At 51.2% G+C, this 25912-nt stretch overlaps 1 protein-coding gene across 1 annotated transcript in view; it reads right to left on the bottom strand.

Moving 5' to 3' along the window:
• The window catches only part of Dnai1 (dynein axonemal intermediate chain 1), a 70491-nt gene that overhangs the window by 11704 nt on the left and 32875 nt on the right, over positions 1-25912 (bottom strand). Inside the window, exons 5-13 of the mRNA XM_051157952.1 lie at positions 24067-24193; positions 23714-23832; positions 22972-23091; positions 22000-22059; positions 20319-20453; positions 15840-15924; positions 11988-12105; positions 11688-11731; positions 338-585 (exon numbers count right to left, since the gene is read on the bottom strand). Of these exons, the coding sequence (XP_051013909.1) occupies positions 338-585; positions 11688-11731; positions 11988-12105; positions 15840-15924; positions 20319-20453; positions 22000-22059; positions 22972-23091; positions 23714-23832; positions 24067-24193 (1056 nt within the window). The remainder of the gene's footprint in view (positions 1-337; positions 586-11687; positions 11732-11987; positions 12106-15839; positions 15925-20318; positions 20454-21999; positions 22060-22971; positions 23092-23713; positions 23833-24066; positions 24194-25912) is intronic.

Genomic DNA, 25912 nt, shown 5'->3' with positions numbered 1-25912 from the left:
TCTCAGGTGACAGAGGAGGGTCCCTGTAGGGCCCAGGAAATTTACAAGTAAGGATCTAAACCAGAGGTTCCAGATGCATCCAGCCATGGCCACTGAATTAACCGTTGGCGCCAGTTAATTCAGCCTTGGCGGACAGCTACCGTCTTCCTGATGGAGCTTATGGGCAGCAGGCTCCATCTTCTAAAGAAACGCTTGACTCCTAAGTCTCCTTTGCTCTTCTCAGATCCAGCTCCTGGGCCTCTTGGTGGGCACCTGCCCTCCCCATCCCCTTGCGTATGATTTCCTCCTCCCCACGGTCCCCCCTTCATGCTCCGGAACCCACATGCCCCAGGCTGACCTGCCAGACCGGGTCCGTGTGCTTGCCAGACTTGGAGGTGCTGCGGAAGCAGGGCTGTGAATGTGGCTTCTTGAGGTTGTAAATGGCCACGTTGCCATCGTAGTAGCCCACGACCACCAAGTAGGGGTGGTCCACGTGCATGTCCAGACACATGATGCCACTCTCGCTGCTGAAGATGTACTCGGGATAGCTGGGGTTCTTCATGCTGTAGAGCAGCAGCATGCCCCGGCTCTGCTTCATGAAGTCATCTACCCAGGGAAGATAGCAGGCTGCAGTTGGAGGGCTCTCTGCTCTGCCAGGGGAGCCCCCTTGCCTGTGCCCCAGCATATGAGTGATCCCCACCTGGCTGTGCCTGTGAGAAAGCATGGGACCCCTCTTTAGCCTTTTATCCTCTGACCATGAAATGGAAGTGTGAATTTGACCCTCCTAAAACCTGGTAAAGGTGACTAACCACAGTCACTCTCTGTTTTCTCTGGGGGTGCAAGCTCAGATAGTTGCTAGTTTAAGAATGTGAGTGGATCTGGGGAGGCGCAGTACTCTCGGCAGGCATTTGGATACCTAGGGTAGAGGCAGGCTGCTGTACAGCAGGACATACCTAGATACCCAAGCTCCTCACAAATCCTCAGCCAAGGTCAGAAACTAAGCTTGAACTGGTGAGCTATTGTCTAACCAGGCCTGGTGCTGTCGCTATAAATCCCAGCTGCAGGCAAGGGAGCTGCAGGTTCAAGGTCAGGCTGCGAAATTTAGTTTAGGCCTTGTCTCAGAAATTCAAAAAGAAGAAAGAAGAAAGGAGAAGCAAGAGTGAAGAAGTAGAAAGAGGAAGCAGATGTAAGAGAAAAGAGGATGGTGGGAAGAGGAAGAGAGCGGAGGAGAGGGAGGAAGAGAAGAGAAGGAAGAGGAGGACAAAGGAGGGAGGAAGGGGAGGGTAGGAGAGAGCGGGCTAGAAGGGGAGGAGGAGGAGGAGGAGTACACAAAGCCCAGGCTTCAGCCTTCAGCACAGCAAGCAGGACAAAGCACAAAGGCATGCTGCTGTCTGTCAGCCACGGCAGTCACCGCTTAGCATCTCCTCATAATGTTACCCCAATGTTACCCCAAGAGCAGCCACGCCCAGGTTCTAAGCAGACCTCCCGTACTTGGAAGTCGCTAGCCAAATAGGTCAGGCTTCCACAGGCCCACCCAGCCCAAACCCAGATCTCAGTGATAACAACGGAGCACTCTGCCCCGTGTCATCTCCTGCACTCAAAGTGACTATCCTGATATGCAGCCGTTGAGCAGCACATAGACCCAGCCCTCACATCCAGTCCAGACCTCCCAGCCTCCCAAGCTAAGAGGAGCCAGAGTGGAAAGACAGACAGACAGACTAATGTGGCCCTCCATCTTGCCCAGCATCCTGTCCCAGCAGCCTTTGGCCTGTCCACCTTCCCTGTTCCAGGGTTTCCTCCTTCAGCCTGGTGGCTGCAGAGCCTGGAGATGTGCAGCAGAGCAGCCAGTTCTGAGGTGGGCAGTGATGTGGGGAAGGGAGGAGGCATAAGCAATTTGACTGGTGTTGGTGAGTCATTTCTCCGTCTTATTTCTCAGGTGACCCATGTGGTCCCTGGACTCCTGTCATGACCTCAGCCATCACCATGTGCATCCCTGTTGCTGCCACCCAGAGAGTCTACGAAGACCATGCCTAAGGAAAAGCCCACCTTTCTGTGCTGCGACTAACCCTCACAGTTCTACGGCTCTGCTCAGGAGGCCGCTCTGGATTCCTTTACTGTGTCCAAGGAGAGTTTGGATGGATGGTGAAGGTTTCCAGGGTCCAGCCTGAGGCACAGAGGAGGCGGGTACTGATTTTTCAAGACAGGGTTTCTCTGTGCATCCTGGCTGTCTTGGAACTCACTCTGTAGACCAGGCTGTCCTGAAACTCAGAGATCCACCTGCCTCTGCCTCTGCCTCTCAAGTGCTGAGATTAAAGTTGTACACCACTACTGCCCAGCTACATTGTGGTTTAGTAAGAAAAGTGTTTCTATCCTAGAGGAACCGAGCTCGGAAGCCTCAAAAGGTCCCCTTGTAACAGAGCCCCAGGCCTTAGTACACCTGATCCGTGACAGAAGTACCATTCAGGCTGTAAAACTCAGCACCAGCAGCCAAAATGGAAACAAAGGCCTAATCCATCAAAATGCACAGTTCTGGGAAAGTCTCTAAATGCACTAGCCTCACTTTTTGTCTTCTGTGGTTCTGCTTCTGTTCTTGCCAACTGAAATATGTCAAGTCAGAACACGGTTTCTGTGCTTAACGGCTCACACTGAGAAGGCACAGGGCTGCACTGGGATCCTAACCACATAATAAAGACTTCCTATTGGCTTAAATCTGTGTCCTAACAGTTTTCTCTGGTGGATACCCCACCACGCCCTGAAGCCAAAGCCACAGTGTGCCCTGAGGTAGATGGGAGGGCCTGGCCGACCCTCCATTCCTGACTCCTAGGAGGGTCCCACGGGGTCCCACGGGGTCCCACGGGCTAATTCTCCAAGGGAAGGGATACAGAGCTTGCCACGGCCATTGCCACTCTGGAAGGACTAGACCTGGTGGTCCCCCAGCTCCTCCTGTCCTTCATGCAGACCCTGAGACCTCACCTGCCTCTCCTCCATCTCCTACCCTTTTACTCTGCAAGGCCAGAGACAGTACATGGCTGGGCCCTCTATACATCACTTGACCCTCTTATACATCGCTGGGCCCTCTATACATCGCTGGGCCCTCTATACATCGCTGGGTGCTCTATACATCGCTGGGTCCTCTATACATCGCTGGGCCCTCTATACATCGCTGGGTGCTCTATACATCGCTGGGTGCCTTATACATCGCTGGGTCCTCTATACATCGCTGGGTGCCTTATACATCACTGGGTGCTCTATACATTGCTGGGTGCCTTATACATCGCTGGGCCCTCTATACATCGCTGGGTGCTCTATACATTGATGGGCCCTCTATACATCGCTGGGTGCTCTATACATCGCTGGGCCCTCTATACATCGCTGGGTGCTCTATACATCGCTGGGCCCTCTATACATCGCTGGGTCCTCTATACATCGCTGGGTGCTCTATACATCGCTGGGTGCTCTATACATCGCTGGGCCCTCTATACATCGCTGGGTCCTCTATACATCGCTGGGTGCTCTATACATCGCTGGGCCCTCTATACATCGCTGGGTGCTCTATACATCGCTGGGCCCTCTATACATCGCTGGGCCCTCTATACATCGCTGGGTCCTCTATACATCGCTGGGCGCTCTATACATTGATGGGCCCTCTATACATCGCTGGGTGCTCTATACATCGCTGGGTGCTCTATACATCGCTGGGCCCTCTATACATCGCTGGGTCCTCTATACATCGCTGGGTGCTCTATACATCGCTGGGTGCTCTATACATCGCTGGGCCCTCTATACATCGCTGGGTCCTCTATACATCGCTGGGTGCTCTATACATCGCTGGGCCCTCTATACATCGCTGGGTGCTCTATACATCGCTGGGCCCTCTATACATCGCTGGGTCCTCTATACATCGCTGGGCCCTCTATACATCGCTGGGTCCTCTATACATTGCTGGATGCCTTATACATCGCTGGGTCCTCTATACATTGCTGGGTGCCTTATACATCGCTGGGTCCTCTATACATCACTGGGTGCCTTATACATCGCTGGGCCCTCTATACATCTCTGGGTCCTCTATACATTGATGGGCCCTCTATATATCACTGGGTGCTCTATACATCGCTGGGCCCTCTATACATCGCTGGGTCCTCTATACATCGCTGGGTGCTCTATACATAGCTGGGTGCCTTATACATCGCTGGGTGCTCTATACATAGCTGGGTGCCTTATACATCGCTGGGTGCTCTATACATCGCTGGGTGCTCTATACATCGCTGGGCCCTCTATACATCTCTGGGTCCTCTATACATTGATGGGCCCTCTATATATCGCTAGGTGCTCTATACATCGCTGGGCCCTCTATACATCGCTGGGTGCCTTATACATCGCTGGGTCCTCTATACATCGCTGGGTGCCTTATACGTCGCTGGGCCCTCTATACATCTCTGGGTCCTCTATACATCGCTGGGTGCTCTATACATCACTGGGTGCTCTATACATCGCTGGGCCCTCTATACATCGCTGGGTGCTCTAGCTGGCCACCAGGCAGAGATGAGCCACCGGGCCTTCTGGTTCCACTCTGTCCTTTACACTAGGCAAGACTGTCAGGGTAAGAGATGGAGAGACAAGAGGGAGAGCAAGAGCCTGAGTGCTATGCTGTGGGCCTGGCCCCTTGATGGGCAGCAGTGATGAGCTACTAAACAAGCAACCCAGTGAGGCCAGGAAGGGGGTGGGTGGGTAAGAGCCCCAGGCTGCTGAGTCACTTGGAGTAGCGGAGGACAATTCTGACCTGCTTGCTGAGCCACTGGTACTAGAAGCCCGAATTACGACCTCCTAACTGTGGAGGGAGAAACCGAGTCTCAGAGGGATACCTAGTGTCCTTTGGTAGCTGAAACTATCTTTCTCTGCGAATCTGCAGACAATTGATAGGAGTCATTTTTCTCCTTCTAGTCTGGATTCCAGGGATCACGTGCGATAAGAGAATGGGTGTGCAGAGAGAAGCAGGTGTCATGAATAAGGCACACAGAGGACAACTAGGTACATTAGTGTGACAGTCACACGCATACTTGGATTTGGTTGTACTTCATCCACTGGCTTTAGTGGTCTCTGTTACTTGCAAGGACATCCAGTGTGACATCCCAGTCCCAACTCCCAACAACCCCACATGACACCATCATCTTATCTTCTAGAAACGCTTAAATGACAACATTATTACTCCTGCCACCAATGGTCCTCATGTGACATCATCCCTTAGTGCCATACTGCCTAACTGTCTACAAATCCTAGTATAAGATCACCAGCCAGGGCACCAGAAGCCTGTTGATGCCATTGCTCAGCCACCCAACATTCCCAGTACACCACTAACCAGGTCACCAGTCATCCCAGTATGACATTAGGATCATAGAGTGGCTCCGTTACCAATTGGATGTTGGTCCCTGGGAGCCTCCTAGCTTTATTTTTGTATAATAAGACTCTAGTTGGGGGCCAGTGAAGAAATTCCAGAGTCCTCCAGAGTATAGGATTTCAGGAAGTACATGTGGCTGGGTATAACAGAGAAACAGAAGTGGAAGAGGTCCAGGAGTGAGAAAGTCTACTAGTCTCGATAGTCTCTGGGAATCCTTCTAGAACATTCGGTACTAGGGCTCCATCTTCTGAGGAAGTGCTGTTCCCCACCATCAGTATAAAGAGTGAAGGAAGGTTAAAGTCAACTATGTAGCACAACTCCCCTCTCTCTGGCAACTGAGTTTGTTTCCTGCTAACTTGACTCTATGTACCACACAGTCAGTCACCACAGCCTTCTTGACTCTCAGTGATGCACAAGGTCTGGGGAGGAGAATCAGCTCCTCTTGACAGGGGAGGGGACGATGGGAGACAGAGAGAGGTGGGAGCAGACTCTTCCTGGGGGCTACATCTGGGCAAGTACTATACCACTGAGCCTGGCCTTCTGATTGTTTTTTCTTTTGAAGCAAGGGTCTCACTAAATTGCCCTGGCTGGCCTTGAACTTATTTATTCTGCAGCCCAGGCAGGTCGTGAACTTGCAATCCCACTTCAGTCTCCTGAGGAGCTGAGATTATATGCTTCATGTACATGATTTAATTCTACCATAGACCAAAGCTCTGACCGCCCTCAGCCTCTGCTACCGAAGCTCTGGCAGAGTCATAGCCAATGAGCAAGAAAGATCAGTGTCATCCTAACTGGATCTATCCTAAGGGCCTCAGACCCACAACTATCGGCCCTTGTCTGGGCAGTTCTAGATGATAAAGTATGGGCACTGTAGAACATTCTGGCTGCAGCAAGACTACTTGGGACTGACGGAGAGCCAGGCAGGTGGAGGGCGTGTTGGGGCACAAGGCTAGAGCCAGGTCAGCGGTCAGCAGGACGTAGATGCCAACTAAAGAGACAAGAGTACTGTGCCAGCCTTAGCTGGCAGGCTGCTTCTCATACTGTGGCATCCGAAACGAGGCCAGCCTAGGACTGGTTCCAAGGCAGCAGCTGTTTGATGACTCCCTTATTAAGTCATGCAAGAGGCACTTGGAGGGGGCGTGGAGTAGGCAGGATAGTGCCCCCCCCCACAATGTCCACATCCTAATCCCTAGAGCCTATAAATATGTCACTTTGTATGGCAAAGGGGACTTTGCAGATGTGATTAAGTTAAAGACCTTGAGATGGGAGATTATCTTGGATCACCCGGGTGGATCTGATGTAATCGTAAGAGTTCTTATAAGGGAAGGAAGGAGGCAAGTGAGTCAGGAGAAGCAGACATGACGGCAGAAGCCGGTGTCAGGATGATGCGGTTGCGGGCTGGAAGAGGGCCACAAGCCACGGAATGCAGGCGGCCACTAGAGGCTGGAAACAGAAAGAGAAACAGGTGCTCCCTGGGGGGCCTCGCGAGGGAACACAGCCCTGCTGACACCTGATTTTAACTCAGTGTAATCCATCTGGAGATTCTGCCCTCCAGAACTCAGAACTGTGTTGCTTAAGCCATTGTGTTTGTGGTCGCTTGCTGCTGCAGCAACAGGGACCAAATATGAGAGGCACTCAGGGAAGGGCGGCCCAAACTCTAATTTTAGGAGGCAGAGCAATGACCCTTTTTCTCCTGGGGCGTCACAGAAGCAGTTCTGGAAGTCATGGGAGGGGTGCAGTGACCCGCAGCTCTTCTTTCTCCTTCTCCTACCCCGGGGCTCAGCCACCTCCGACTCCAGGAAGAGAAATGCCCCCTTGTGTTGGGATTTCCACAATGTCCATAGGCAGGGGACCAACCCAACACTGGCTTCCTGGAGAGTTCCAAACCCCAGGCATGGCCAAAGGCACCAGAGCCAAGCTGGTACGCAGACTCTCAGTAGGGTTTTCCCGGGCACCCTTGTCAGATTGGGAGTTGTATTTAAATAGTGTGGGAAATAAGAGCAAGGCCTTGGAGACAGAATATATCAAGTGGGACACTTAATTTGATTTAGGGAAAATGAGGCAAACATTTGAGAGCCTAAATAACTAACCAGTAATTAAACTAACAACAGAATGCCCTTGCGCTGCAGCCCGGCAAGCACAGTGGCCTTTATGGACTGGGTTTACAAAGAGACCTGACAACATAATTAGTCCTGTAAATTTTACGCAGCCTGCAGCTAAGGAGTGATGGATTTTGTGTGTGGAGGATGAACAGGGAGAAATGAGGTGGATGAATTTCCATTTTGGGTAAATGAAATTAACACTGCTTAATTAGTGAAGCTGACAAATAAATGACCAGGAAAGATTTAAATTCTTACAAGTGTATCTCTGGACTGGGCAAGTTCAAGGGACAGAGCTGGAGTGAGCTTTGTGCTCAGGATTTAGGACTGCTGTTGGCCTCTTTTGAGGTGCTGCTTCAGGGAAAGGCTCCTTTGCCCTTCCTGCCCCACCTCCTATGGGATAGCCTCGGGAGCACACAGACTTTCTAGAATCTGCTCTGCTGTCCCTGAAAGACAATGAGGAGTCTCCATTCCCCTGCCATGAGCTGGCTAATGGGCTGGAATGGACCCTTTCTGTACCACAGGCTGGCACAGTCATATCCCAGCTGTTCTGTTCTTCCTCAATTGATTCCCTTTGTCTTCCAATATACTTCGGCCTCTTCCACTCGCTGGCAGCCTGTTTCCCCCCTGGGCTGGGAACATGGAGCCTGACCTATGTGTGGGGCACCCTGTCTCCGTGCTTTAAGTATCTTAGCAGGCTGGTACCGGAAGCTGGAGTGGGAGGCAGAGGCTGGCTTCTTGCTTATAGCTCCTTTTTCTCTCCTTCTCCCCCTCCTCCCCCCTCCTTTTCCTCCCCCCTCCTCCTCCCCCTACTCCTCCTCTTTCTCCTTTTTGGCTTTTTCATACAGGGTTTCTCTGTGTAGCCATGGCTGTCCTGGAACTCACTCTGTAGACAAGGCTGAGCCTGAATTCACAGAGATCTGCCTGCCTCTGCTTCCTAGTCTCTAGGATTAAAGGTGTGTGCCACTGCTAGCTGGCTTCCTTTTCTCTTCTTGTTCTGACTAACCCAGAAAGCTGTGTCCTAAGGATGTGCCAGGCCCTGGAACACGTGTGCCATCTTCCCTGTGCTGCACAGTTTTATGTCAACTTGACACATGCTAAAGCCACCGGAGAGAAGGGAGCCTTGATTTAAACAAGTCTTCATAAGATCAGGCTGTAGACAAGCCTGAAGGGCATTTCCCTAATTAGTGATTGGTGGAGGAGAGCCCAGCCCATTGTGGGCGGTGCCTCCCTTGGGCAGATGGGCCTGGGTTCTATAAGAGAGCAGGCTGAGGCAAGCCATGGGGAGCGAGCTAGGCAGCAGCATCCTCCATGACCTCTGCATCAGCTCCTGCCTCTAAGTTCCTGCCCTACTTGAGTTCCTGTCCTGACTTCCTTTGATGTGGAAGTGATGGGGAAATAGAAGGCAAATAAACCTTTTCTTCCCAAGTCGCTTTGGTCCTGGTTCCCACAGCAATAGTGACCGTGACTAAGACACTACCTAATTTTTCTGTGGCTGAGTCCCAGAATAAACACCTAGGAATTTCAGGGGTGGGGGGAGAACACTTAGATCTGGCCTGGGAGCTGGAAAGATGGCTCAGAGGTTTAAGAGCACTGACTGTTCTTCCAGAGGTCCTGAGTTCAATTCCCAGCAACCACATGGTGGCTCATGACCATCTATAATGAGATCTGGTGCCCTCTTCTGGTACAAAACCCTGTATATATAATAAATAAATAAGTATTAAAAAAAGAGAAAGAAATCTGGCCTGAAGCCAGGCATGGTGGCTCACGCCTTTAATCCCAGCACTCCAGAGGCAGAGGCAAGTGGATCACTGTGAGTTTGAGGCCAGCCTGGTCTACAAAGCAAGTCCAGGACAGCCAAGGCTACACAGAGAAACCCTGTCTCAAAAAACAAAAACAAAACAAAACAAAAAAACAAACAACAAAAAAAGAAACTCAGCAATAAACCTGAATTCTCATTCAGTGTTTGTCTTCAGCCATTTTTTTTTTTTTCTCCCTGAGAGTTTGGTATTTGGAAATTTTCAAAGACTGATGGAAGCTGGTGAGACCAGCTGCTCTTCACAGTGACCCTGTCCATAACCGGGGTGCTGCCTCAGCTTGCACTTTTCCTTCCACACAGGATGCCCCAGGTGACATCAGGAGCTAATGTTGAAAGCTGGCCCTGCCCAGGCCTGAGACTGGTACTGTAAGAGATGGTCATCTGAAAGCTGGCCAGTAGCTCTTGTGCCAGTGACAGCAGCCAGCCACACTGCCTCTGCCACTGGCTTCTGAAGAGATTCCTCATTCCCCAGGCAGCTGTGCTCAGGGGTCTGCAGGGCAGTGAGGAGAGAGAAGGAGAAAGCATATGTAAATGCTCCTGCAGCTCTCTGGATATTCTCCTCTCAGGCGGCCATCCTGATGGCTCTGAGATGGAGGCCTGACTGGCTGTCAGTCTTGCCAGGTCACTAATGAGGAGACAAAGGCACTGAGAGGTGATAATCCTCAGAGGGAGGTCTCCAGCTGCCTGTGGGTACCACATTTCCTAGGTGAGTGCTCACCTAGTGGAGGCCAGTGAGCCTGGCAACCTGAGGCCATTCCCTCCTGGAAGGTATAACCTTTCCTGACAGCCTCCACATGACCTTGCTAGAAGGTAGCTAGAAGATGGGTGGGGATTTATGGAGAGGCTTCTGCAAAGGCTCCCCTACTTTTACCTCAGTCTCAAGCTGAGAGCCTGGGCCTCACACGGTGTGGGGGGGGTCCACACCCACTCCTGGGAGGGCCTACCCAACTCTCAGGCTCTGTTCCAGGCCCAGTAGCTGCGGCAGAGGGGGAGGAGTGTGCTAGTTCCCTGCCAGAGGGGGAGGGCGCTTCCCACTTGGCAGGAGCCAGCCCTCAGGAGTAGGGACACAAAGCAGGCATTTAGGGCATCCTCAAAGGCAGCTTCCCTGAGAGGAATGACAAACACCGACTCCTCCCCAGCCCCCTCTCCTGGCTCCCTACCCTGCTTGTAAAGTGTGGCTGGGCGATCTGAGGGGCAGTGACCAGGAACTTGTATGCCTGCCAGCCAGCAGCAGCTTGGAGAATGGAAAGGTTTTTCTGTTCACAGAAGTGGGTTCTCCCCACCAGAGAACAGGCTGTTAGCGTTAGGGAGCTGTGCCTGGCTTGCCGTGTAGGAACAGGGACTGTTCAGCTCAGTGGTGGGCGCTCCTGCTTGGCCCAAGTAATATGAAGGAAGGCAAATTGCCTGGACATAGTTACCAGCATGTGCTGTCTCTTGGCACTTCCTGGCAGGTCCAGGAGCACAGATAACGGTCGTCTCTGGTGCCTCAGGGACAGAAGAAGAAACTTCAAGTGCTTGACTTGCCTCATGCCTACCCTGCCTCAGACCTGGTCAGGAAGGCCAGGTGAGGAGGCAGGGAGAGGGCTGCAGTGCCACTTTCTAGAGTGGCTAAGGTGGGTCCAGTTCTCCTTGGCTCACCTGCACTTGACTCCTGGCCTCTAGTCTCAGGCCTGCAATTCCTTCCTGTACTGGACCTGTCTCTGCCAGTCTAGAATCCCTTCAGTGACTTCCTTCTTGAAATATCTTACCATGTCCTTTGAGGGACGATTACTGTATCCTCCAGCCTGCAGACTTGGCCTATACTGGTCCCTCTGTTACAAAGCTCTCCCCTCCGGTCTTTGAGGGCCAGTTGGCACAGTCAGCTGTGTCATTCTTTTGACCAGCACTTATTGCCCATATGAAAGTGGGTCTTCCCGTTGGACCAGTGGTTCTTAACCTGTGGGTTGTGACTCCTTTGAGGGTCAAATGACCCTTTCACAGGGGTCACCTAAGACCACTGGTAGACACGATATTTACATTACAATTTATAACTAGCAAAATTACAGTTATGTAGTAGGAAAGAAAGCAGCTTTATGGTTGGGTCAGCACACCACACAGGAGGCCCTGTATTAAAGGACCAGAGCATTGGGATGGTAGAGAAGCACTGCGTGACTGTGGAGAGGCACTGCGTGACTGTGGAGAGGCACTGTGTGACCGTGGAGAGCCACTGCGTGACCGTGGAGAGCCACTGCGTGACCGTGGAGAGGCACTGCGTGACTATAAGCTCCCTCAGAGGTCCAGCCATTACATCCTGGTCATTTTTGTCTTTCTGCAGCTGGTAAAAAGCTCTGAACAGACTAGGAACCTAGTGCCTGACGTTCACACGAGCAAGTAAATGAATAAGTAGATCACTTACAGGAACCATGTCCCACTGCAAAAAGATCCTTGTACTTTGGATTCCTGCAAAGGAAATGTGAACTCATTGGCACAGGAAGAAGACCTGGCCCTCCCATGGGCACTGGTGACCAACCACACTGCAGGCACCCGGCCACTGTCTGGCTTAGATTCTTGCCGTTCATTACATTAGATGATCCTGCAGTCCAAAAGAATCCAGGGCCTCTATTTACCTTACTGTGTCTGGTGTCACACTCAAGATGCAAAGTGCACGCAGTGGGTGCTCTGGAGGCCCCAGATTTGCTGCAGTATCTGTACTCACCAGCAGAGGGCGGTGACGGCCAGGCGCTTGGCTTTGTCATTTTGAAACTTCCAGAGAGGCAGCAGCGTACCCTCCTGGTCCCTGTATTCATCGGCAGCATCCTCATAGTACTTAAAATCTTAAACACAAATAGACACAGTCAGCCAGGGACTGCCACTTAGCAGCAAATCGGTGCCTCTGTGGACAGTACGACGAACCGCTTTGTGTTTGGGGCTGGAAATAATAGCAGTGCCTACGCGGGAGGACTGTTGTGAGAATACAGATCGGATTTAATATATGCAAAGTGTCTAGAAAAATGCCAGACACATAAGTTCTCTCTGTATATTAGTTGTTGGGGGAAATCACAGTAAAGCAGTCGTAGGTGTGCACAGAGCCCCGTGCTGATTCATTCATCTTTGTGAGCTCCCTCAGTGTTTGGAAGCTCAGGTGAGCGTGACACGATTCCAATGGTAAAAGTTCTGTTCACTCTGCTGCTTAGAGCCACAGAGTAAACACAGCCCCACTTTATACTCACTGCTGAGCCTCGCTGCAAGGAAGCCGTGTGGACACCCAGCCATGGGCTCCCAACGCTCCATCCTTAAAGCCTTCTCTGTCTTATATTTCTTCTACGGTAGCCAGAAGCCTCGCCTTGCCATTTACCTAAACTAGAAAGCTCGGAAATCCTTGGCTATTTTCCTCCAGTCTTTTTAAATCCATTTTGTTTGTTTGGTTGGTTTTTTTAGTTTTTGGTTGTTCAAGGCAGAGTTTCTCTGTATAGCCCTGGCTGTCCTGGACTCACTTTGTAGACCAGGGTGGCCTTGAACTCCCAGAGATCCACCTGCCTCTGCCTCTCTGAGTGCTGGGATTAAAGGCGTGTGCCACCGTTCTTGGCCCTAAATTCATTAAAACAACAACAACAACAACAACTACATCAAAACCAAACAAACCAAAAAACCCATTGCTACTACCTGGAACTCATGGCAATCCTCCTGTCTCAGCCACCTGAATGTGGCAAATTCAGGTATGAGCCACCATAGCCACATACCCGGCTCTTTTGAGTAGGGGTAATTTCTGTTCTATTCCAGCCCCGCCTCTCCTCTCCTGAGACACCTGTCAGTCTTTCTGCCTGACTCCCATGCAGCACAGCTCCTGGAGAGCAGGACATATGTTCTATTCATCCTTGTGTCTACAGTACAGGGTGCGGGGACAGCCACAAAGCAGAGACCCAAAGTCCTTTCAAAGGATTCAAGGAAATAAAGCAACAGTGAGGAAATGGTTCTGTCTTCTTTCAGGTGAGATGGCTCATTAGAAGGCGCTCTCTAATTCAACAGAGAACCGTGGGTCATACCCCTCCCACAATGCCCCATATCTTGAAGCTGCAAGACTACATCCAAAAAATAAAAAATAAAAAAGATTTGAGTGGTCAGAAAGATGTGAGCCTTGATCACATTACGATTCCTGAGCTTGGGGGGAACTTTAAACATTCCTCACTTCAGTGTGGGGATTAATTGGTAACAGTTCTTTATTTTTATTTCTTTCTCATGATTACACTTTCCCAAAGGGAAAATGCTGTGCAATTAAAAAAAATCAAAGTTCAATGCATTTTTATGTGACCGTGTTCTTATAAATGAAAGCATTTCACAAGGCCAATTTCTCCATGGATAGTAATCAAGTTTGCAGCCTTGTTTGTGGTAGGCCACTTGCAGAGGCTGGGTCTCAGGAAGCGAAGCTGTGTGAGTGACAAATCCATTCACAGCCGCTGTGCACTTTGACAGCTTTGAAAAGCACTCAAGGTCATTTTCCAGCTTGACCGATAACGAGGGGGCTTGTTTGGGCTGCTGGTCTTGGCAGCCTTAGTCTTTGTGTCCCACGGGTGAGTAATAAGCATCAAGTCACCAAGAAGAGCCCTAGGCTGTCAGCAGAGGAGAGCAGCCAGCACATGGCATGGCATGGCCAGCTCCGGGGAGGCAGCTGCTCCACAGAAATGCACAACCTCTTAGGGAAATACAAGCCACTTGGGAATGCACTGCTCATACCACGGGAAGGATCCCATTTCCTTGGCACTGTCAGAGACACCAGAATTTCCCAGGCCCCCAGGACTGAGGCATTTTTGCATCAGTTTCTATCTTCTCCTCATCACTAACTAGTCTCTGGGTAGATCTATTGAGGGTATTCACAGAAATGTCTCCTCCAGCCCAGCAGTAAAGCAGTTAGTCAACAGCTCTACCATGGCCAGTTCTGGATGCACCGCTCACAGCTCCTATCGGCTGTGACTTTGTTTAAGCAGCAGCATATTAGCTTGGTTTTTCTCATCTGTAAAACGGGGATAACAATGCCATTCATGTCAGAGCAGAGCTGTGTAGAAAACATAAAATACTATGGACACATGGACAGCACAATGCCCGCCACTCAGGCCTTTCCCAGCGAGCCCTGGTGCTTGCTTTCCCACTGCTACAGCTCTCCTTTTGTCCCATCCCCACCGCTACAGTCTGCCCGGGTATGCAGCAGCCTGCCCCACCCCATACCTTCACCTCTGGCCCTGAATTCTGCCCAGGCACATCCTCCTCCGCTCTGCTCTCCCTGGTCTTTGCTCTGCCTGGTGCCTAGGAGGTGTCAGTGCCTCTCACCCACCCCCCAACCCTGGCTGCCTCCTCAGTCTGAATTCTCTTTCCCAACAGCTCCTGTTTGGGTCCTTGAGACCACTCCTTTCCCCCCCAGAGTCAATTCCTACTCATTTTTGCCACCGAGTCACTGGTGTGACACACTGTACTGAGAACAGCCTCCCTCTACATCCTCTCACACAGGCCCCGCCCATCCCTGCACCTCACCCAGGGCTCCCTTGACATTTCCCATGCCTCCTGTACTTATTCTTCTTTTGTTGTTTTTTTGAGACAGGGTCTCTCTCTGTAGCCTTGGCTGTCCTAGAATGTGGTCCGTAGATCAGGCTGGCACACAGAGCTTGGCCTGCTTCTGCCTCCTGAGTTGTAGGATTAAAGGTGTGTACCACCACTGCCTGGCTATTTTTCTCTTCTTTAGGGGATATCAGAGAAGTTCCTCTCCCGTGAATTCTCTGTCAGCATCTCTAAGGCGACCAGGTGGAGAACTAGGGCACAGCTTAAGACCCAAATCTGCCTTCTCTTTGCTACTCACTAGTCAGGCAGCGTTGGCCTCTGCGGCTCATATGTGAAGTCAGAGTAGCCACTCCTGCTCTGCCTGCTCCCCAGGACTGCTGGAAAGGTGACATCAGATTACTACTATTCTGCAGCTCATTTTTGCTATGTGTCAGGTCGGATCACTGCACCCATGTTTTTCACACCATCATTCATGGTGGACTTGCATATGGCTTATTTCTTCAATGACATCCAGAGGAGGAAGAGAGGTGGTTGTTTTGTTTTTCCCTTTATGGTAGGATTTAGGAGCCGGCGTGGTGGCGCATGTCTTTAATCCCAGCACTTGGGAGGTAGAGGCAAGTGGATCTCTGTGAGTTCGAGGCCAGCCTGGTCTACAGAGAAGAGTTCCAGGACAGCTAGAGCTGTCACACAGAGAAACCCTGTCTGGAAAAATCAAAACCAGAACCAAAACCCCAAAATGACAGGACATAGCATGACACACTCAAATAGTAGCCTTTGTGAAGAATACTGCATGTGACTGGCAGGGCTGGTAAGCTGGCTCAGCACTTAGGAGCGCTTACAAAGCATCTGGGTTTGGTTCCCAGCACCCGTAAGGCAGCGCACTGCATCTGTAACATCAGCTCCAGGAGCTCCCTCTTCTGGCCGCTGTGGGCATGGCACACATGTCATGCATATTTAAGCAAGAAGGTACACACATAGACACCTAAAAAATAATGAGATCCACTAGCTGCATAAGTCTTACCCTGAGCGACATCATCATAGGTGTTTTGGTTGACCATTCGCTCCACAATTTTAGCAGCCTGGGACACCTTGGTGATGTCATCACTCTGTGGGTACAGAAGTCACAGGTCCGTATCAGTTAGCACCTGTCAAAGTCATATGCCCTGAGTCAGAGCCCAGATGGTTCTGAAGTGGTTCCCAGCCAAGTTTACCCCATACAAACACACCACATGCTGGAGCCCTTTCGTCACACATGCACAAAGGTGGCTGGGTAAAGCTGCTCCCCACTCCTCCAACTAAAATTTGTTTTGGAAAAGGCATCTCTCTGAGCTCAAGAAAAGGTACTGAAGGGCATTGGAGGGCAGAGCAGCCAAGGACCTGCTGGAGGCTTTCTCAGGCCAGGGAGTGGCAGATCCCACACAGGCCCTCAGGGCCCAAACTCCTTGTGTAGAGTCAGGCTGAGGGAGTCACGGATGGGGAGAGCTGAGCTGCATGGGCAAGGCTGACCTGAGCCTGCCAACCTAGACAAAGCAGCACGTTCTACCCAGGAAATGACCCCTGAATGAAGAAGCAGCTTCCATAAACCAATAAATTAAACCACATGGCAGGTTAGCGGAGAAGCAGGAAGTTTGGTGTTGGCAAGAGGGGCAGGGGAGATGGTTCAGTGGAGGACTGGAGTCTCACACCCAGCACACGTTCTGGGTGGCTCACAACAGCCTGTAACTCCAGCGCCAGAGGAATTTGTGACCTCAGGACCCCAAGGCACCTTATTCATGTGCACGCAACCCCCCCTCTACACGCACGTGCGCGCGCGCGCGCACACACACACACACACACACACACACACACACACACACACACTTAGAAATAATAAAAAATAAACCTTAGAAAAGCACAAAGAGTTTGGGGCAAGTGGCTGAGGGAACAAGCTAAGTGGGTATCCAGAGGGTGACCACAGGTGGCACATGTCATCCCTGAAGACTAGCACTCCTGGGAAGCCATGTTGGGCTGTGCTTAATAGACTAGGTTCTAGGGCTGGCAAGGTTGCTCAGTGGGTAGAGTCCAAAGACCTGAGTTCACCCCCAGGGTTCACATGGTAGGAGGAGAGAAAGGACTCCCACAAGTTATCTGTTGATTTCCATGCATGCTGTGACTCATGTGAGACACTCCTCCAACACCTTAAATAAATAAAAATCTCATTTTAAAACTTAAAAAGAAACTAGGTTCAGACCACACAGATGTGTGTGTATTTCTTCCCTAGGCCATGGAGTAGGAAAGAGTCAGCTGCAACTCCAAGCCAGTCACTTTGATCCTCAGAGTCATAGAGTCCTTGGGACAAAGTGAGGACGAGTGTGCAGTGTCTGCCCCAGAGTCACTGTGGGGAGGAAGCACATGGCGCACACGTTGGTTTAGCCTAGTTCCTGGTGACAATGCAGTCAGAGGAGGAGGCTCACACATTGGCATCTGGGAAGTGGTGCTTTGAGGGTCCTTCAAGACACTCCAGACTGACGCTCTTTATCTCAGAGAACTGGGCAAGGAGGGCAGACATTGGAGTCTGTAAGTATAGTGCTCAGGCCCATCCGTCCCCAGACGCTCCTCCCAGTTCTCAACCCAAAGCACAATCCCCTCCTTTTATAGCTCCCGGCAAGCACCATGTGAGGCAGCGCTTGCTGTAGGCAGAGAGCCAGTACCTGACCCACTTCCCTGGGCTCATCCACCTCCAGTCTGAATCCTTCTCTCTGGTCACAGGGAGCTACACACCTAAAGGTAACCTCTCTGCTGTGGTATGACTGTACCTCATTGCCCACATCAGCTCTTCTCTTCCGAGCTCCACCAGCCTTGCTGTGGCATATTACTAACAGTACCAATGCTGCTGCAGTGTGTGCACATTATTGTGGGTTTGTTCGACAACCTTGCAAAGTGTGATGTCATTAAGATGGGAGCTGAGGCTTTAGAAAGCTCCATCTCACACTAGCAAAGCCAGGCTCCAGCACTGGTGTGTGGCCCTTAGAGCCCATGCTCTTGTCCCTTGGGAAGCTAGTGACTACTCCGTGTGACTACACTGTTCTTGTCCTGGAGGTGCAGAGCCAGGTGTGCTCAGAGGAGAGTGCAGCGGGCTGTGGCCTCCACTGTTCTAGATGCTGTGACACTGGAACAGCCACATCTCCCTAAGGGCTCTGACTAAACTGTGGTTTCTGGTCCCATTTCCTTCTGCCTGCCAAGTCTTCCAGAGCAGACAAGTTGCCTTCATTTTATGTGTTCAGCCAAGTCAGGGATGTGCATGAGGCCTGAGCGCATTACTGGGGACCTTCCCACAGGTATCACGAACACAGGTATCTTCTCTCTGCCCACACCTGAGTTTTTTACCAACCTGAATGGACTGAGGTCTTTGAGAAAATGGTGTCTCTCTGGTCAAGCTCTAGACCTGGGCAAAGGAGAAGGCTGCTGCCACTTTCCTTCTATCCTACAGACAGCCTGCCTCAGCACCAGCCTTCCCAGCTAGAACTCAGTTCCTTTGGGGAGAGGTTTCTTACCAAGGTACTTCCTGGGGAAGGAGGGTCAGACTCCGCCTAATGTCCCTGTTTTCCATGTCAGCAAAGCTGGGAGAAGCCAGAGCGATAGGGAATGCTACACACCAACTTCAGCAGACTTGGGCCTCGGCTCAGTTTTCAGTCTCAGTCACAGAGTCTCCTCCTGGTTTCTGAGTCTTAATGGTTCTAATTGGGGTTTCTGCCATTACGGCTTCCAGCAGAGCCAATAGCAAAAGCCCTGACAGAGCTTCACATTGACCGTAGCCCAGACCAGAACTTCCTCTGAAGACCCCATCCTCCAAGGCTCCAAGGAATGGTGCCAAGAAGCCAAGGGTACTCACATAGCCCTCAAGGCAGGGTCTCCATCGCTCCCTGGGACCGGTGCTGAGCAAGGCCAAAATTACCCAGCTTCCTTTGTGATTCCAAAATAAAACAAGTTGGACATGGTGGCACATGCTTTTAATCCAAGCACTTGAAAGGCAGAGGCAGATGGATTGCTGTGAGTTTGAGCCCAAGCCTGGTCTACAAAGTGAGTCTAGAACAGTCAAGGCTACACAGAGAAACCCTGTCTCGAAAAACCAAAACCAAAACAACAAAACAAAACATCCTGAAAGATAGTGCCTCTTAAGCCATAAAAAGGCACCCTCAAATCTTCCTTCAAATGTGACATCAGAGGCATGGAACAGAACTAAGAGGAAGTGAGTGCACCTGAGACACAGAGCACAGGACTTTAACAGAGCTGGATTTAGTATGGGTGGAGAGGGGCAGCGCCACTTCCCCGTGAGGCGCCCTGAGCGCTCTCCAAAGTGCTGAAACCAGCCCCTAGCTTCTTGTGACCCTCTTGCAAAGCAGGTCACACCCATGGGATCTCCACTCTGGGACTCCCACTCCTGACCCAGCGCTCTCTCTGCTACGGAAATAAATGAGGTTCTCTGGCATCTCCTGTGCTGATTTCTCCGATCTCCCCTATGCCATCACCCTATGGTTGTATCACTTTACTCTATGTTGGTCCCCAAACTCCTGCTGGCTGCACTGTTCAACATCCCCAAGGGCAGTCTTTCTAAAACTCTCACTTATGATCAATTCAACTCAAGGTGGCTATAGCCATTGAGCTGATGTTGATGGCACCTACGATCATTTTTGGATTGGCTCATGGCCCTGAAGACTCACTGACCTAGTTTCACTTCTGTTGCTGTGATAAAAATACCCTGACAAAAGCAACTTAGGGGAATAATGGTTTATTTTAGCTCAAAATTCCAGGTTACAGTACATCATAGCAGGCAATTAGAGGCAGCAGAGACTTGAGACAACTAGTCAGACCTCGGGGCCAGGGAAAGAGGATGAGTGTTTGCCTAATACTCAGCTCACTCCAGCCTTACGCAACCCAGCATGAGAGTGAAAACCTAGGGAATAGAGCCACCCACAGTGGACTGGGCCTTCTCTCATCAGTGAATGTAATCCAGACAGTCCACACAGACATGAGCAAAGCTGATCTGATCTACATAATCCCTCACTGAGCCTTCTTCCTGGTGATCCTAGATCATTCCACGTTGACAACTAAAGCTAACCATCACTCTCACTCTACCAGACACAAATAAACAAAAGACCTTTTTTTTATCATCTTCACCCTAAACTCAAGGGGTGTGCCTCATCCTTAGATCCACCCTGACTGTGAGCAGATCCCTTAACTTTCCTGCAATACAGATAAGAGAGACTTTTCCAGAAAGTCTGTCCCAGCCTGGGGATTCCCAAACCCTTCCAATCCTCAGAATAGGAGTTAGGGAGAAGATGTGGGCTGCCTGGTACGATTCTAGCTGCCACCATATGTTCGTCCAAGGCCCAAGGTAAGAAATCACCACACTTCAATATCAGCCTCCCCTCTTGAGTATCTGTGGAACCCTTCTATATAGCCAAGCTTCTGTTCACCCCACTGTGACATTCTGTGGCAGAGCTGTAGACACCCCACCAACCTGGGACTCCATGGATGTCAGTTTCCTCATGGCCATCTTCTCTGTCTTCTTAGCCACCGGAGTCTTTGTCTTCTCCTTCTCTTTGGTCTTCTCTTGTTTCTCGAGCTCATCTACATAAGCATCATAGATTTCCCACTAGGTGAGAGCAAGGCAGAGAGTTATCACAGGGCACAGCTTTCACTAGGCCTGCTTGTCAGCACACCTGCCAAGTGTCTCCATACACCCTCTGGTTGGCTCATTTTAATTACATGTTCAAAGCCTGTCTCCCTGCTAATCACCCACTTAGAACAGGAAGGAAGGAGTTTTCAGGGTCCCCTGAGCTAGCCTTATCCAACCTGAAGCACAGGGTCTGAATCTTAATCTGGAGACCAGTGACTATTGTTCCAGGTGTCAGCTGCACCCAGCAGAGAAAATGTGCTGCCACGATGTAACTAACAGTCACTGGAGACCTCTAAAACTGAATTAAGAAAAAAAAATTTTTTTTTTTAAATTTCTTCCTCAAGCTGGTGAGGTAGCTTGGAGATAAAGGCCCTTTCTATTAAGCTTGATTACCTGGGTTCAATCCCTGGGACACATATGGTGGAAAGAAAACTGACTCCTACAAGCTGTCTTTTGTTCTGCACATGCGTGCACACACACAGATACACAGACACACGCACACACACAGACACACACATGCACACACACAGACATAGACACACAACACAGACACACACACAGACACACGCGCGCGTGCACATACACACATACATTCACATGCGCGCGCGTGCGCACACACTATTAATGGTAAAAATGCCTGCCTCCATGGGAACAGGATAAACATATTGGCTCAAGCTGGCTGTCTACTTCACTGCCCACATCTTAAGATTAGAAGGAAATAAATAGGTATTCTGCCAACTGGACCTGAAGGAAAGCCCGGGCAAGAGACTGTAGCAGAAGCAGCAGCAGGGATCTGAGGCTGGGCAAATGCAGCAGAACTCAGAGTGCTCCTCAGACTGGGCAGTCACTGCCACCTGGAGGCTGGATAGGCGCACCTTACATTTAAAGATTTGCCCACAGGCCAGTTTGCCTCTCTGCAATGCACTTTGGCATTTGTTATCTCATTCAGAGCCCTCCAACACTCCTGTGGGGCGACTTATCATTGACAAACAAAGAAACAGAAGTATTAAGAAAGAAGTGACGCACACTGTGCCCGGGATCTCACAGTAGAAAGAGCGGCGCTCGGGCCTGAGCTTAGGTCTCCTAGCACCAGATCCTGTCCATGTCAGCACCGCCAGCCAGTCAGGCTTAATAGGGAAGGTGGGAGGTCTGCAAGAACGCCAGAGGCTGCTGTGAAGGCAGGCGGAAGTACTTTGGTACTGTAAAGTCAGTCATAGGGTACCACAGAACCCTAAATCCCTGGGAACAAGCATTCTCCCATGTTCTGGAGGGAAGCTCCAAAAGCCATGCCTCCAGCATGCACAGCTTTGACCCCAGGGCATGTGGCCAGTCCAGAGCTATTGTGCCATGTACCCCATATTCAGAGGCTGACAGCTCAGGACAGTGTGTAGGAAGATGGATGGATAATCAAGGCAGACCAGCACGGGAGTCCACAGCCACACCAGTCACTTCTGCTGCTCAATGTCCTAGGATGCATGGGAGTGTGGGTGGGAGCAATTCTCAGGCTGACCCAGGATCTTACCTGATTGGCTGTGGCTGAAAAGTTCGTCCTTGGTGGAGGCTCCATCTGACACTCTCGATCCTAGAGAACAGTGACAACAGGAGACAACAGGCTGCTCGCCTCCCTCTCACCTAACCTAACAGCAGTTTCTCTCTAGACAAATTTGGTTAGAGCTGAGGAAGGGTGGAACAGGGTTAGGGAAGCAAAGAAGAGCCTGGGAGAGGTTGAATTATTCAAACCCCGCATGTATGTTTCCACCTGGCCTCCTTCAGTAGCCTATGCTGCAGAGCAAGGGCAGTGAAGATCACCCTCGCCTGTTTGTGACCAAGAAAAGGTCCAGGTGATGGACGGACAGATTTGCAAGACAACAGCCTGTCACCAGACTCCAGGGACAGGCCACAGAGGCCAGCCTCCCACAAGCTGGGGCTAAGGTCTCTGGCAGGAGACAGCTTCTCCCTAACAATTGGGCCTCTGCCTCCAGCAGTGTAGGCTGCCCTCTCCTCTTTAAGGATCACCCTGATCCCCCAACATCAGCCTAAGGACCACACAGGCAATGAGGCGCTGCCCCTCCCCCCTATCACAGATGCACTACTGTAGAACACTCGTGTGTGCAGGCCTCAACTAAAACCCTGCCAGGCTCTCTCAGCCTGGTTCTAGCTTGTCCAAGCTGACCTGCCACAGAGGCCATCAATCTCAGTTACATTGTTCCAAGACTCCCCATGTCCCTGGTACACTTCTGTCCTGGTTTCTACTTCCCCTTCCAGGTCTAAGCCAAGTTTCCACTTCTCAGTGGAGTCTGAAGGCTCTAGCCACCCTCCAACTGCCTAGATGGCTTACAGGGACTTGAACACACGCTCCGCTTCTCCTCGAAGAGATAAACTGTGGTCTGCCCTGTTACACCTGCCCGGCTGAGCCACGTAAGAACTGGTCTCATGACTGTGCCTGCCTTGCCACTGCAGAGCACAGAGCTTCAGAGTAAAGGGGGAAATCTACCCGGAGCGGGTTGTTGAAGGTCTGTGATGCTCTCTCACTGAAGTTAAACTGGTTAGTGAGTTTTCGTTCCTTGGGCTGCACAGGGGCCATCAGTTCTTCTTCGATCACTTTTTCAGGTGCCTGGAAATAAAGACCAGGAGGCCAGCGCTTAGCTTTGAGAGGGAGATGTGTGCAGTCAGGAGTCAGGGAGAGGAAGCCCTGGCCTGGCCTGGGAGGGTGGCGGCAGGCGAGAGGATGATGCCAGGAGCTCTGGCACGTGCAGCCTCCTCTCCCCCTTCCTCTCCAAGTCACCCCTAAGGCCTCCATCCACAGCTCATCCGGAACAGCAGGGACAAGAGCACCAGCACCCTCACCTCAGTTCCCTCACCTCAGTTGCTCTCGCTTCAGTTGCCCCCGCCTCAGTTGCCCTAACCTCAGTTGCCCTCACCTCAGTTGCCCTCACCTCAGTTGCTCTCGCCTCAGTTGCCCCCGCCTCAGTTGCCCTAACCTCAGTTGCCCTCACCTCAGTTGCCCTCACCTCAGTTGCCCCCGCCTCAGTTGCCCTCGCCTCAGTTGCCCCAACCTCAGTTGCCCCCGCCTCAGTTGCCCCCGCCTCAGTTGCCCCCACCTCAGTTGCCCCCGCCTCAGTTGCCCTCGCCTCAGTTGCCCTCACCTCAGTTGCCCTCGCCTCAGTTGCCCTCACCTCAGTTGCCCTCACCTCAGTTGCCCTCACCTCAGTTGCCCTCACCTCAGTTGCCCTCACCTCAGTTGCAGCAGGCACATCTGTCTGACTCCCAGCTTCCCCTTCCCCTTCTTTGGGTTCTTCCTCTTCTTCAATGACTTCTGTGTCTGAAGTCACCACCTTAGCAGACTCCTGTGAACCTTGACAAGATATCGCTGATGAGCTCATGGTCTCAGCCTGCTCATTGTCTGACAGGGAGGGTCATTTTCTTCCTGCCTTTCAGACCCTGCTTGTCCCCTGGGCTCTCCCTGACCTGGCCTGGACAGCTTACTGTTGGGCATCACGGAAGAAGAGGCCCTCCACAGCTCTGGAGGGACCAAGTCCTTGGAGAGCTGGGCTTGAGGCTGCAGCATTAGGCTGGCCCACTGTCATACCTGCCGCCAGCTCATCACGGAAGTTCTGCCGACGTCCTTCATCTGAGTCTTTGGGAATCAGGTTCCCCACCTGGCTGAAGTGAACAGCCAGTTGGTTCACAAAACCAATAAGCTTATATGTGCCTTCCTGAGAAAAAGGAGGGAATAAATCAGAGCAGGGTCCCCAAGGAGCTGGTGTCGGAACGTGACCCACCTCAGCTCTCTAAACCAGTGCTTCTCAACCTTCCTAAGACCCTTTAACACACACAGATCCTCATGTTGCGTTGAGTTGACCCCCAAATTATCCTTGTTGCTACTCCATAACTGTGATGTTCCTACTGTTACAAACGGTAATGTAATTATCTGTGTTTTCCGATGGTCTTAGGTGCTCCCTAAAATCCCGCCACCTCAGGGGGTCGCGACCCACAGGTTGAGAACTGCTGCTCTAAAGCCAGCATTTTACCTTTATTAAAAGAACTATAACTACGAATTCTTGGTTAGCCTGGTTTTTCACTGCATTTCTGCTTAAAGAAGAAAAAAACAAAATTAGTTGTGTGTGTGTGTGTTTTTTTTTTTAAGTTTTTTTTTTTTTTTTAAACAAATCAAAACTTTTTTGAGATCAGGTCTCACTGCGTAGCAGGCACTGGTCTGGAACTCCCTGTGTGGGCCAGGCTGGCCTCAGACTCAAAGAGCTGTCTGCTTCTCAGGCACTGAGGTTAAAGGTGTGAGCCGCCACGCCCAGCCTCAGAGACTCGTCCAGCCTGCGGCAGCCCATGCTTACCGATCACTGGTTCGGACGTCTTGTTTCCTACCTCTGTGCCAAGGGACCCCAGATCCCCTGCCTCATGACAGACCTTGGGCAGGTCAGACACAATTGTCCAACACACCTGAAAAGGCCTCACCACACCACTGTAGAGGACGTCAGAGAGAAGAGAGCATCAGAGACCTCCAACTCTCTAACACTCCTGCTATCCAAGAGGACCAGAGAGGTCCAGAGAAAGTTTGCGCTTGGCACTTGTCCACGTCACATAGCCGATAAGAAGCCGGACTGGGCTTCAAGCCCAGGAAATTTGTTCATTTTACAAATAATTTTTGAGCAGCTACAATGTGCCAAGTATTTTCTAGGTGCCCAGGACCTAAAGCTGAGCAAGACCAGACACGGTTCTTGCCTTTACAGAGCGTATGGTCTGGACCAGACACAGTTCCTGCCTTTACAGAGCCTATGGTCTGGACCAGACACAGTTCCTGCCTTTACAGAGCCTATGGTCTGGACCAGACACAGTTCCTGCCTTTACAGAGCCTATGGTCTGGACCAGACACAGTTCCTGCCTTTACAGAGCCTATGGTCTGGACCAGACACAGTTCCTGCCTTTACAGAGCCTATGGTCTGGACCAGACACAGTTCCTGCCTTTACAGAGCCTATGGTCTGGACCAGACACAGTTCCTGCCTTTACAGAGCCTATGGTCTGGACCAGACACAGTTCCTGCCTTTACAGAGCCTATGGTCTGGACCAGACACAGTTCCTGCCTTTACAGAGCCTATGGTCTGGACCAGACACAGTTCCTGCCTTTACAGAGCCTATGGTCTGGACCAGACACAGTTCCTGCCTTTACAGAGCCTATGGTCTGGACCAGACACAGTTCCTGCCTTTACAGAGCCTATGGTCTGGACCAGACACAGTTCCTCCTTTACAGAGCGTATGGTCTGGACCAGACACAGTTCCTGCCTTTACAGAGCCTATGGTCTGGACCAGACACAGTTCCTGCCTTTACAGAGCCTATGGTCTGGACCAGACACAGTTCCTGCCTTTACAGAGCCTATGGTCTGGACCAGACACAGTTCCTGCCTTTACAGAGCCTATGGTC

The sequence above is a fragment of the Acomys russatus genome, chromosome 2 (genome assembly GCF_903995435.1).
Source record: "Acomys russatus chromosome 2, mAcoRus1.1, whole genome shotgun sequence".
Lineage (NCBI taxonomy): Eukaryota > Metazoa > Chordata > Mammalia > Rodentia > Muridae > Acomys > Acomys russatus.
The sequence above is the reverse complement of the archived record's forward strand: the minus strand, read 5'-3'. Positions and strand labels throughout refer to the sequence as shown.